General features: G+C 51.5%; 1 protein-coding gene across 7 annotated transcripts in view; it reads left to right on the top strand.

Annotated features, from left to right (window-relative positions):
• PLEKHG4 (pleckstrin homology and RhoGEF domain containing G4) overlaps positions 1–12,503 on the top strand; it is an 82,197-nt gene that overhangs the window by 14,879 nt on the left and 54,815 nt on the right. For 5 of the 7 annotated variants that reach the window (XR_002442285.1, XM_021408866.1, XM_021408868.1 and 2 more), the window contains exons 1-3: positions 1,339–1,849; positions 2,045–2,242; positions 8,657–10,802. Coding sequence is in view for 6 of the 7 variants with exons in the window: in XM_021408866.1 (XP_021264541.1) it covers positions 1,517–1,849; positions 2,045–2,242; positions 8,657–10,802 (2,677 nt within the window). In the remaining variant the exon portion in view is untranslated. Of the gene's footprint in view, positions 1–1,338; positions 1,850–2,044; positions 2,243–8,656; positions 10,803–12,503 lie in introns of those variants that run through there. The other 2 variants (XM_021408869.1, XM_021408870.1) reach the window with 1 other exon arrangement.

Here is a 12,503-nt window from a genome sequence, read left to right as displayed (position 1 = left end):
CAGCTGTAATACCAGTGGGAGCCCTGGGCTCTTTGGCACTAGGGGGAAGAGGAGCAGGTGAAGGCCTCCTGTTCCCCTGGGGGCACAGGGCAGCCCTGCAGCTGGAGGCACAGCATTACTGGAGCCCCGCTTGCCTTCAACTGGCTGCCTTTGCACTCTGTCGCTTCTTGAGAGCACAGTTCTGTGTGTTATGTCAGGTCCAGCCGGAAGAGGCTTTCCATTTTAGTGAACAGAATAAAAGCTGAGGGTTGATATTGCTTTTATTTTCTGGGTGGATAGAAACTTGTTTTAGACGACTTTCCCCTCCCGTTTAGGTTTAGACCTGAACGCTGAGTCTAGCATCCAGTGCTTGTCAGCGTGCACGCAGTGCTCCTGCTTTTTGAGTCCTTGGGTTAAGAATATGAAAAATAGTTCCTTAACCCCTGTTTATGTGGTTGCACTGACCTTGAGGGGTATGGCAAGAGGCAGCTGGTGCAAACATGTTAGGTGCTTACTTGCTGCCATTCAGCCTTGCGTGTTGCTGACATCAGGAGAAACAGCATCAGAAAAGCTGAGGCAGTGCCACAGGCAGATCGTGGCTGGCTGTCACCCACACTGGTGCAGGGAGGGATTGTGCGGGCGCTGCCTGGATGTTCCCATCTTTCCTGTGCAATTCTGTGTGCTGCCCTACAGGAGGGCTCGCACCACCGAGCAATGGATGTATGTTGTGCCTATGTGCTTTCAAAAATGAGGGATGTAAGGACGGTTGAGCTGGGCAGCTGTGAAGGATGGGAAGGTTTGTGTGAGGAGCATTGTGGCTGCCGTCGCTTTAGGCTTGCTCTGTGGCTGCGGCATTTCCTCAAGTTGGTGTCTGGAGCAAAGGACCCTTTCCTTCGATGGAAGAAGTGAATGCTTCCTTCCTCCTGCTCCCTCCCGCTGCTGATCCCGGCTGGCGACGTGAGCTTTGTTTAACTTTCTCTCCAAATTGTGCTGTGGAACTGAGGTGTGTTTTCAGGCATGTCCATGCAGCTGTTCCTGTTCTGCGGGAGGCTGGAGGCTTCTGGGCCAGAGGCTCAAATGCTTTCGCTGTCTCTAGTGAAAGGAGGTGGATTTATATCAGAGGAGGATCTGGCCAGACACCTGAGTAAACTTTGATTTGGTTTTGTAGCAAAGCTCGCTCCCGCTGGCTTTAGGTTAGCCAGAGGGGTCCCCTGTAAAACAAAAAGGCAGGGAAGGCTCTCGATCCTCTCTGCAGATGTCTGCGGATTGCTTTATTTTGTTTTAATTTTTGGCAAGCTCTCTTGACTTGCACCCATGCAGCAGATCAGAATTTGGCCTCCAGCGCTGGAATGGGTTCTGACAATGCGGGCAGGCTGTGGCTGGCTCCGAGCAGCAGCAGGGGAAGTTGCAAGCCATCGCCTGAGCAGGAAACGGGCACCGAGACGCGTGCTCGAGCACCGGGGCAGTCTGTGATCCTGTGCGAGGCATCTCACTGCAGAGAACTCCTGGCTCCCGAGAAGAGCCTGCCGTGAGAACGATGAGGAATCGCAGCAGTGAGTGGTTTCCCCTGGTACCAGCGAGCTCCAGCAGCACTTTGGGTCGCGGCGTGCTGAGAAGCATCGGCACAAGCGTCGCCCCACACCTCTCCTCGGCCTGCGAGGGGTCACAGCAGTGGTGCCCGAGCAGCGGGGCTGCGCTCCATCCGCCCCATGACACTCTCGCTCACTCGCACGCACTCACGTGCTGCGGTAATGGTTTAATAGCAGCCCCACCCAGCTCAGCAAGACGGACTTGCTGCGTAAGCAAAAGCTGGGGAATCTCGCCGCTGTGCGCAGCGCTCCGCGAGCGCGTTGCTTGCCCTTTGGGAGAGGTGTGTTTTTTATTTTTTTTATTTTTATTATTTTTTTAATCCACCTGAAGTTTGGTGCTCAAAGAAAGGAGGAAGGACGGCGGATCGCTGCTTTGATCCTCTCCCCTCCTGCACTGGGAGGCGGCTGCGCTCCCGGCACGCAGCCGGTCGGAGCGTCCCGCGCTGCCGCGCCGCTAACGCTTTCTCTCTTGGCAGGACTCGGAGTCGCTGGACGGCTGCATTCAGAGCACGTTATCAGCGCTCTACCCTCCGTTCGAGGCTACCGCCGCCACCGTGCTGTGCCAAGTTTTTGATGTGGTGGAGAAGACGTACCGTGGGGATGGACTGCGCTACCTCATAGACTTCCTGATTCCAGCCAAGCACATCCTGCAGTGCATTCAGCAGGATGCCTGTGTAAGTACATCACGCTCTCCGAGGCCTGTTAGGGCTTTGCTGGTGAACCCTCTTTCTGCTGGAGTGAGTATGTAAAGTGCCTGGCAGAAAGCGTGCGCTCGTCTGCAGCAGCCTAGGTGGGAGGGCAAGGCAGACGACTAGGAAACAGTTGAGGAATTGTTATTGAAAGCAAACCTCGCCGAGATCAGATGTGGAGCGGTGCCCTTGCCTTCCAAAACCAGAACACGGAGTGGAAGGCTTTGGGGCTCGGCGGGGAGGGTTAGCCTGGCCTTTGGGAGCTGATGGCTGGGTAGGGCTGAGTTGAGGGGCTCTCCAGCCACGGGGGTGACGATGCTGGGTGTGGGGTGAAGCGTTGCCCGCTGGTTTGTGTCCCAGCAGCCTGGCTCCCTTCGGTGGTTGCTGGAACCATCGCAAGGCTCCGTAGCCTCAAGGAGTCACGTTACTGCCAGAGCGAGACCGAGATTAATGGGCTTTACTGTTGGGAGGCTTAAATGTTAGAAACGATGAGTCAAGTGCCTCCATTGCAAACTTGGCTCCGAAAGAAAAGAAACCGCCACCCTAAAAGTAGGGTTTGCCCTAGCTTTTTTGGCTTTAGCCATAGAGGGTGTACGTGGCCAGGTTTTCAATAGATTTCCTCATGGCCAAGGAGGAAAAATAACTAACGCTAGTGGAACTGGTCAGACACGGCTCTTCTCGAAGAGGTGAAGTGCCGAGCCCCACATGGCCCGCAAGGTTTGAGTGTGGGGATTTGGGGAACAGGAGAACAGGGTCCGTTCCTCGTGTGCACCGACAACTGCCGCTGCCAACGCGAGGAGGCACAGCGTGTGAAGAAACACAGCGTTCTGGGTTTGTGCGACCGGGTGATGCCGGTGAGGCGGCTCACGGCTTCTCCCTTAGCAGGAGGCGGGCAGAGAGATCCCTCCCTGAGCGCCTTGCAGCCTCCTCAGGCCGTCAGCACCCACAGCGGGAAGCTGGCTGGCTTTCCAGCAGGCCTCGGTGTGGCGCTGGGCCCACGGCCTCAGGCTGCCGGCCAGCCCAAGTGGAGGTCCTGTAGGTTGCGTGTGGGTGTTGGCGGGCGGGAATATGGCGCCGCGCCCCTCCTGCTGCGACCGGTGGGGATGAACCCGCGAGGCCTCGCCCGCCACAGCCCATGGCCGCGCTCAGAGCGGGGCGTGGGGGGGCGGGCCTCGCGCGGGCCAACGGCCAATGGGAGGGCGGTTGAGGCTGCGGGAGCCAATAGGAGAGTGAGCCTGGCTTGATGGGCATGAGGAGGAGCTGAGCGAGGCGGGATGGCCGAGGCGGGGTCGGAGCCGTGAGGGCCGCCCTGGGGGGTTGGTGGCGCTGCGGGGAACCCTGAGGCGGAGAGGTGAGGGCGGAGGGGTCCTGCGGCGGGAGACTTGAGGGTGGTGGGGGCTGAGATACGCTGAAGTGGGGAAGGTGGGGGCTAAGGAACTCTGAGGTGGGAGAGGCGAGGGCAGTGGGCCCTGAGGTGGGGAGGTGTGGGCAGTTGGGCCCTGCGAGGGCTCAGGGTGCAGCTGGCCCCCCAGGCTGGCAGGGAGGAGCTGGTAGTGGCAGCTGTAGGAGAGCCCCACCGCGCTGCTCCCCCTCCTCTTCCAGCCAGATCTGTGCCCAGAAGCAGGGGAGGAGGGCTCGGGGCCTGCCCAGCCAGCCTGGAGGGGCCAAGGAGCCCCAGGGTGTATTGCTGGTGGAGCAGCCATCTCCAGCCAGGGGTGGGCTGTGGCTGGTGCAGCTCCTCAGCACTCGGTACCAGGCACCGTGGTGTGCAGCGTCAGGGGGAGCTGACAGCAGGAGGCAGGGAGCAGAGCTGAGCGCCTTTCCTCCTTGCTCGTGGGCCTTTCTGGCCCTGACTCATGAGCTTGTACTCCCAGAGCTGGCAATACGAGGCGAGCAAGGGAAACTCGAAGACACCTTGGACTTTCTTTAGAGGAGGGCCCAGGCTGTGCTGTATTTCACTTAAAAATTCAAACAAGCAGATTTCTATTGCTCAAAATTATTTTTCATTTATTGTTGACTCCATCTCTTCGCTGTTGTCCCCCCTCACCGTCTGAAATTGCAGGACTATTTCTCATTACTTGTTCCCTAAAAGCTTTGTCTGCCTTCTTGGAAGTATAAACAAAAGCAGTGTTTCCTCCTTTGTTTTTATTAAGCTTTTCCTGAGAGCATTAAAGTGCAAAAAACTAACTGCTGTCTGAATGACAACCACAGGAGCTTTTGAGAGAACAAGATCTCAGCTTCTGCAGTGGCTTCATGAAGTGCTAGGTGAGTTCACGGCCCTCAGCTGGGTGTAACAGAACCAGCAGTCTGTGATCTTCAGGTGTGCGTGGAGGGCTGTTCCAGAGGGTCCATCTGTGCTTAGAAACCAGGTTTTGTTACAAGCCTTCAGATCTTGGGCTAACTGGACTGATTGGTTTCTTCCAGCCCAGCTGGCACCGTGGCCCTGGGACCCTTGTGACACCTTTGTCGTTGGTGACCAGCTTTTTCCAATAAGGCAGCGTTCTTCTTGGCTGCAGCTGCTGGGCACAGAGCCTGGCAGTCTCCTCCCAGCCTGGTTTGGCTCTGGCAGTGACCGAAAACGAGAAGAGCAAAAACGCTTGAGCCCCAGATTGAAATGTTAAAACGACTGAAATAAGCCTCTTCACGTAATCTTCTTTTTGAAGGTGCTTTTTGGAGCAGCACGAGGGTGCTCTGCTTCTCAAGTTCTGAGCCTCTGAAACGTTTGGGTTCTTGAAGGACTTGCGCTCCTGCTTGTTGGATGTTGGTCTAGCTCTTGCTGCAGTTCCGATGGTAGCTTTGTGGGTTTATCAGGATGTTCTGGGAGCTCTGCGTTTTGGGCTTGGTGATTTTTATTGCTGAGGCTCCGTGCACTTGTTGTGTGTCAGTAGGCACGGGGGCCATCTCAGCAGTGAGGCTGGGTGTCAGATTTCTTAATGCACAAAAGCCCCCAAATCTGCATCCAGGTTTTAACAGAAACTCTTTATGTCAGGTAGGTGCAGGTGGAGCTTTATGTTCATGCTGCTGTCAGTGGTGTCTCTCACTTCTCACTTATTTAAACTACCTGTAGTACCTTGAGAACTGATTCTTTTGTCTGCCCACCCTTCCCCGATGGCCTCAACATACTCATTAAGAAATACTCTGATGACAGAAGAAGTCTGTGAGTTATGTATGGACTGAGAATTGCTGAAGCAACTTCTGCAAATTGTGTGGTAGGAGGAGGCCTCGATCTGCTAAATTTAACCATGCTGTGCAGGAAAGGGATTACAGAAGACATCTTTGTCTTGGAGATCAGAAAGCATGAGGATATAGGGCTGCAAAGCTCTGATCTACTCGCATTTGAGGGAAGCACAAGCAAACTGTGTCAGGTCAAATAGGGTTTGTTTTTAAAGTCAATTTAATGGAAAGAGAAAAGGAAGGGAGGCAGATCTTCTCTGACTTGGGGGTTAGGATATGAAGATAATATTAATGGGATCCTCCAAACTAAACAGAGTCTTGTCTTAGCTTTTTTTCTGGTAGTAATGCAGGATGTGGGTATGACAGTGGACTGTTGGTTGTGCAGAGAATAGAAGTAAAGCTGCCGTGATTGAAATGGGCACAGAAGTGACTAGGCTGGAACAAAAAGGACCAGCTGATCTCCTGGAATATGGAAGAAGTTACCGCATAATGCTGATAACAGGGATTTGTATTGATTCTATTAAGTCAGGCCTAGTAACAAAACAGAACGAGCTGAGTGTACAGCAACAGCAGTCACTGGGTGAGGAAGGAATTAAATGACCCTTACAAAATTTGTAATGTTTTTTTCCCATGGTTTGCTCCATGGCAGGTAGGGTAAGAACAGCCTTTCCCATAGAGCCAGCACTCTGTGGAGAGAGAAAAGTTTGGTGGTTTAATTTCTCCCTTGCAGGATTTATTATGGGTCAAATGGAAAGTTAATGACTGTGTCAAAGGGATGGAGGTTTATGCAAGCGTTACAAGATGGGCAAAAAACTGGTGAAAGGAGGGGTGTGTGTACTGCAGTGAAAACTGGGTTGGATACAGGAGTCATGAGACGCGTATTGCTTCTCATCCGTGACCTTGGCATAAAAAGTAAGAGTATGCTGATGACCAATTTGTGATGAAACAAGTCTGGGAGACATGAGCAACAGGAGGAGGAGGATAAATGCATTACACAAGATGAACTCTGAAACTTTGTACTGAAGCTTGTATGATGGTAGAGGCGGAGAGCAAGCACATGCTGTGATAAAGTGATGGGCAGAATTTCTTTTGTGCACCTGGGTTCATGAATTTGGGGAGAAGAGCTAGCAGGTGGCTCTGTGACCAAAGGAGCGTGGCTGGAATGGTGGGTGTGATTGTAGCTCTCAGGAGCAAAATGCTTCCAGCCCACTTGGGAAGTGTTGGTGCCATTACACCCAGTGTTCTGCAAGGCTTCACACGGTGACAAGTGGGACGGTGTTACAAAGGCATCGCTGAGGAGTTGCTTCAGGAAGGCCTAGGAGATGGTCAGGGAGGTGCGTTACGGTGATGTGACGTACACCAAGGGAATTAGCTCCGGGGATGAGGAGGAGGAATTACCCAACCTGAAGGGTGAGCAGGTGCAGCAAGAGTAAGAAACCCAGCTGGCTGAAAGTACAGCCTGGGGAACACGGGGACTGAGTTGCTTGATGCCAGTACCTGTTGTTTCAGTGTGTATGAGGATCCAGCAGGTTGCTTCCAGTCCCATGGTCTCTCTGCTGTATGGTGAGTTCTTCGAGTTAAAGTATTTTTCTTCCGTCTGTCTGGCCTGCAGAATACAGCACTTTTATAAATAGCAATCTTTGTCAAGACTTCCATGTGACCGTGCGAGAGGAACAAGATAAAATGCCTGAAGTCAGTGCTGCCAATCCTAACACGTCTGGCTTTCTAGATGACAGCTTTCCAATTTAAGTATTGCATCCAATACAGGGGAATCCCTTCTAAGAACTTGTCTTGAAAGTTGAAGTTGATCACAGAACTGAAAATGCATTATTACTTTTGTCGTGGCTTGATTTAGACCTCATTTTACCCCAGCAGAATCGAGTTCAGAGCAGCGATTTTTACTTTTTGAAGTTGTGATAAAGCTGTAAATAATTGAGTCGAGTCAGTTCAGCCGTGAACTTTTACTTAATTGGGAGCTGTCTTGAGACTTGTCTTGCTTGATGCCTGGAGTCACTACTTTTTTTTTTTTCTCCTTTTAAATATAGAAAAAAGGTGTGTGCAGAGAGTGGCATAGACTACCCAGAGTGCTGCAGTGTTTGGGGATGAGGGTGGATTTCTAGGGAGCTGGAAGGCTCTTACACAGGCCCCATGCTGCAGGTATAGGGAATTCCTGTTGTGTCTGTAACAGGACTTCTAAATGCAAACGTGGAGGAAATGCTGAAATGAAACATTCAAAATATATGAGTGTAAGTTAGAAAACTTAACTGGGCGGATCTGTGCCTAGCAGGCATCTCCAGAAGCTGCTTCTCAGCTCTTCGGTGCTTCAATGTATTTTGTTATTAACCTGAACAAGTTGTTAATTCTGAAAATTTGAAGGTGACTCAGTGTCTGGTGGGAGTTCTTGAAAGTGAAAAACATCGCTGACATGGACCAGTATCCAGCTGACTGAAAAATCTAGGTACAAAACACTCGTAAATGGGCTTGTATGAAGAACACATGGTGTAGCTGAGAGTCTCGGGGCTGGAAACACCACTGGGAAGCAGCAGGTCAGCTTGGCAGTGCAGAATAACTACACTGGGGATTATCAGTCCTGCTCTGCTGCCTCCTTTCTCCCGCTTTGTTTGAGCAGTCTCCATTCACTGGTGGATTTACAGTGATCTCTTGCTGCTGAATGCTGTGTAACTTGTCTCCACCTGTTTTGCATAGGCTCTCATTTGCTCCAGCTGAGCGATGCCTTGTACCTGGCTTCGTGCTCTTCTGTTAGACTCAACCCAGATCAGGTGGAACACGCTGCGTACTTCAACAGTGCACGTTTAGGAGAAGAACTAAGGCCTCAGAGCTTAGTGTCTTCATTTTGCTTTCCCTCCTTGGCAAAGCTCTTCCTCCCCCACAGCACATCTCAGCCTAGAGACCCTTTAGCAGGCAGACAATGTCTTGCAGCACCAGGCTGGGTAGAGGCATTCTGTGCAGTAATGTTTCTGCATCTTCAATCTCTTCAACCCAGAACGTGCTGTAGAAGCTCTGGAAATGGTGCATACTGCTGACCTCTGGTAAGGCTGTGAATAGCCTTTAGTTGAGGACAGAGGTCTTTGTGCACTTGCAGACTCTAAATTCAGCTACGCTATTGCTACAGCTGGTCTGCAAAAGAGATGTGCGGTCTCCCGTCCAAAAGCTTGAGCTGAGCTGTGTTCCTGATGCTGATCATGCTTTCTGTTTTCTCTGTAGGTTCAGTACTGTGGCTTGCTGTTTCGCCACGAGGGCTGGCCCCTGTGCATTCACGAGAAGATCGTAGTCCAGCTGGCTGCCATTGACTGGCGAATCTTGAAGCCTGGGGACTTCTACCTGCAGGTGGTTCCCTATCTGAAGAAGTCTCCACGGATTGTATTGAAATGTTTAGCAAAAGACAAGCATAATGTAGAAGAAGTTGTGATTCCAGAAGTTGCCTATACCTCTATTTTTACTCTGGAATGGTTGAGTACTATCAATGGAGAGCGGATGGGTGTAGCACTGGAAAATTGTTTACTAACCACTGATGATAAAATATTTCGTGTTCCCTGGGATAACGTGGTTAATCCGGAATTTATAAATAAACCAAAAATAATTGAAAATAACGTTATCACTCCAGAGACGACGGAGAAACCTTCACTTTTGTGTCTTCCCATGGACCATGCTGAGCGCAGCTTGCCAGACCTAGAATCTCAGGACCTACAGGAACGAAGTCCAGATTGCAGCAACCTGGTTGTTAGCAGCCCAGCTCCGCAGTCAGGTGAAACTCTTGTCAATGGTGTGTGTTCAAGTCCTGTGCCTGAAGAGGATTTGCAAAGTGACCTCGAAGGGGAGTACGTTGAGCTTGCCGAAGTTTCACTGCCCCGCTTGGGACCACAGACAGGCTCGTTAACCCAGTCACTAGCTTTAAATTACCTGACTCAGCCTAGAACAAGAGTGAATGCGTCTAAAGGCAAGCACAGATTTATTGTCATTCAAGATAGCACCTACTCCAAGAACTTAGTTCACTCAGCACTTATGCAAAAGGAGCGCTGTCAGATGGACACTCTGAGCACTTCTCCTGAAGTTCTCAAAAATGTAATTCCTTTGGAAAGCAACGGAACGGCGGCGTGCGAAGAGCTGTCCCCAGAAGGGCAGCTGCTGTCAGGTGCTTCTGGGAGCATGGGAAACAGTTTTGGTGCAACTCCTTCCTGCGGTGCAGAAGATTCCCCTGCTGCAGAGCGGGAGACCTGCAGCGAACGCGCCATTGATTGGCAGTATGCACCGTGCAGCTGCAGCGACCTGTGTGCTGGAGATGGCGTCAGCTGCAAAGCACAAATGACTGGTTCTACTGGAAACGTGGAATTAGAAAGTGATGGTTCTAGCATAAATCCTGGTGTTGAAATATTGGAGCAGAGCCCAGAAACAAATCTAGATACTGCTGCTGAAGAGGAGGTTCTAGAAGAACATGGAGAGCTGCTGACAGAGCGTCAGTGTGAGGTGGCACAGATGGATCCCTCTCTTGAGTCTGTCCTGGAGCCTTTGGGACCGTGCTGCATGCTGAAGGAAGGTCCTGATGCTTCTTGCCAGAGTGTCAGTGAAAGTACTACACCAATCCAGGCCACTGCACTGCCTGCCACACCCGAGAGCTCAGCTGTGGGTGTGGAGAGAAGCCCTCCTTCAGGGAACATGACAGATGCAGCAGCAGTCCGAGCTTGTTGCGCTGATCAGGAAACAAATCAAAGTTCTCCATCAAGTCCTCCAGAACAGCTGAACCGAGGAGAAGTAGGTGAAATAGAGCTGGAAAGAAGAGAGAGCCCTGAGGATGTTAAAGAGATTGAACAAGTGCACGCTGTGAAGGAGCATCCGAGTAGCTGTAGTTGCTGTTCTACCAAAGCTCCTGCGGATGGAGTGCTTTTAGATGGTGAGGAGCAAGAGGTCTCTGCTTGTCAGCAGAAGAGAGATGAAGATGCCATACTGCTCCAAACCGTGCTGTCAGCAGGGAGCGAGCGGGTAGCAGAACAGTTCGGTACCCGTGGATCTTCACTGGGTCTTGACAGTCAAGCTGAAGACTCAAGTCAGTTTGGAACCCACAGATCTGGAGAGAGTTGTGGGGATCCGCAAGAAAACCAGGGCCATGGAAGTGAAGTGAACCCTGTGCTGAGCCCAGAGTGTGTTTCAGCACAGGACATGCAGGGAGGGGAGGGGAACCAAGACAGTTTTTCTGATGTGGACAGGTCGAAGACTGTAGACTTAAAAACACTGGAATCCATAGAAGAGGAGCTGGAGGCTGGACCACTGTCCTCAGGACCTGCTGAGGGGAACGTAGAGCCCACTGCTCTGCACTCCCACCCAGAGGCAGCTCCAGAGGCGTCATCTCCTAAAGGTACAGGATCTGGGTGTTTGTGTGTTTGTCTGGCTGATAATGGAGGTAGAAAGCAAAGTGCTTGGGAGCTACTGCTGGCAGGCACCGGGAGGCTTTGGGGTAATAGCACAGACCACAGGGAAGCGGTTAGGTTGTCATTTTTTTGTGGCTGGAAGTTAACTTTCTTTTGACAGGTGGATTTATTGCAGTATTTTGTTCTGCAGTTCTTTGCAGCTTTATATTATTACAGAGCAAAGTCGTGGCGTAAGTGATGTTAATTTCAGTTAATCTGATGGCTGGTGACCTCCACCTGTTGCACTCATTGTGTGCGCATTATGGATGCACGCAGTAGGTGTGCCTGAGAGCAGAGTGGCTAACTTTTTGGAGTGCAGTGGCTGTGGGAGGATAACTGTGGCAAGACAAAGCAGCAGCGGATGGCACAGTAAAATACCAGCTATGGAACATGACCTGAAGATCACCAAGTATATGTGTGTGTGCTGCCAGCTGCTGCAGGAGGCGAGCTTTAGAGCTGAGGGATCCCCCTCCACCTCCCTCCCTCTCTCTCTCTCAAACAATATGTTTAAGCAGGTTTTGCCCAGGTTTCTTAATGCCTTGCTGCTATGCTGGAGCTGTTCCCCTTCAGAAGATCCGATGCTGGCAATCCAGGTGTGCCTCTTGTAGCAGACTGTGTAGTCCCACTGACACGATGCTGGCTTTGCCCAGCTCTGCTAAGTCTGGAAAGCTGGAGCTAAATCTGTAGATCACACTGAGAAGTGTGCGTGGCGGGGGAAGCATGCCATTCCAGTTCAGCAGCTCTCGTTCCCTGAGACCCCTGGCTAGGAAAATCATCTGTCTTGAAATGTGAGGATGCTTGAAAGGGTTGGCGGTGCAGATACACGTTGCTGGAGCATGTCTGGGAACAGAGCTGGCAGAGATGTGTGGCCAGTGTCTGCTTGGATGTGTCCGCATCAGTGCTGCAGCACTTTGGCTGCAGGCAGAGTTGTTACTTTCTGAAGTGTCCAGAAGTCACATTTCACCAGAGACCTCGCTGTGACCTCTCCTAATGGAGAATCTCCACTCATGAATAGGAAACTTCTGATTACACCTACACTAAGTAGGTTAATTCAGTAATTAGCCAGGCCCACTGTTGCTGGGCATCTCTGATATTTTTTAACAAGTGACAAGCATTTACGTTCTGTGAAATGGAGGGGTCAGCTCAAAAGTTTCTGAAGAGCATCTGAAACCATGAGCAGCAGAAGAGGTCATGCTCTGCCCATCTGTAGCTGCTGGGGAGATGTGTCCCAGTACATGAGCATGCTGTGGGTACCCAGTCCCCCTGAATGAAGCTTTCTGCCTCAGCCCCAGGGCAGGTGCTGGCTGTGGGCATTCTCGGCCTAGGTTTTTTGTATGTGTTTGCACAGGAGTGGGCCTCAGAAAACCTTGGTGGTGGGGAGTGCTGGGTATATGCTTTCCTTATGGCTCTAGTGGCTGATTGTTCTGCGCACCCATCTCTTCTGCCTAAAATTAACTGAGCCCAGCTCGTGGGTGAGATACTAAGCACGATGTTCTCTCTGCTCAGTGGGATGAGTCTTGGAGTCTTGACTGCTGCTGTGGGTTTCAGCAGTGACAGAGCCCTCTGGGGCACGTGTGGAGCTCGTTTGCAATGAAAGGCAAATTAAATGTTTCAGGGGATTTGGCTGAAATAAGTGATGTGTTTGTGGC

The sequence above is a fragment of the Numida meleagris genome, chromosome 10 (genome assembly GCF_002078875.1).
Source record: "Numida meleagris isolate 19003 breed g44 Domestic line chromosome 10, NumMel1.0, whole genome shotgun sequence".
NCBI lineage: Eukaryota > Metazoa > Chordata > Aves > Galliformes > Numididae > Numida > Numida meleagris.
The sequence above is the reverse complement of the archived record's forward strand: the minus strand, read 5'-3'. Positions and strand labels throughout refer to the sequence as shown.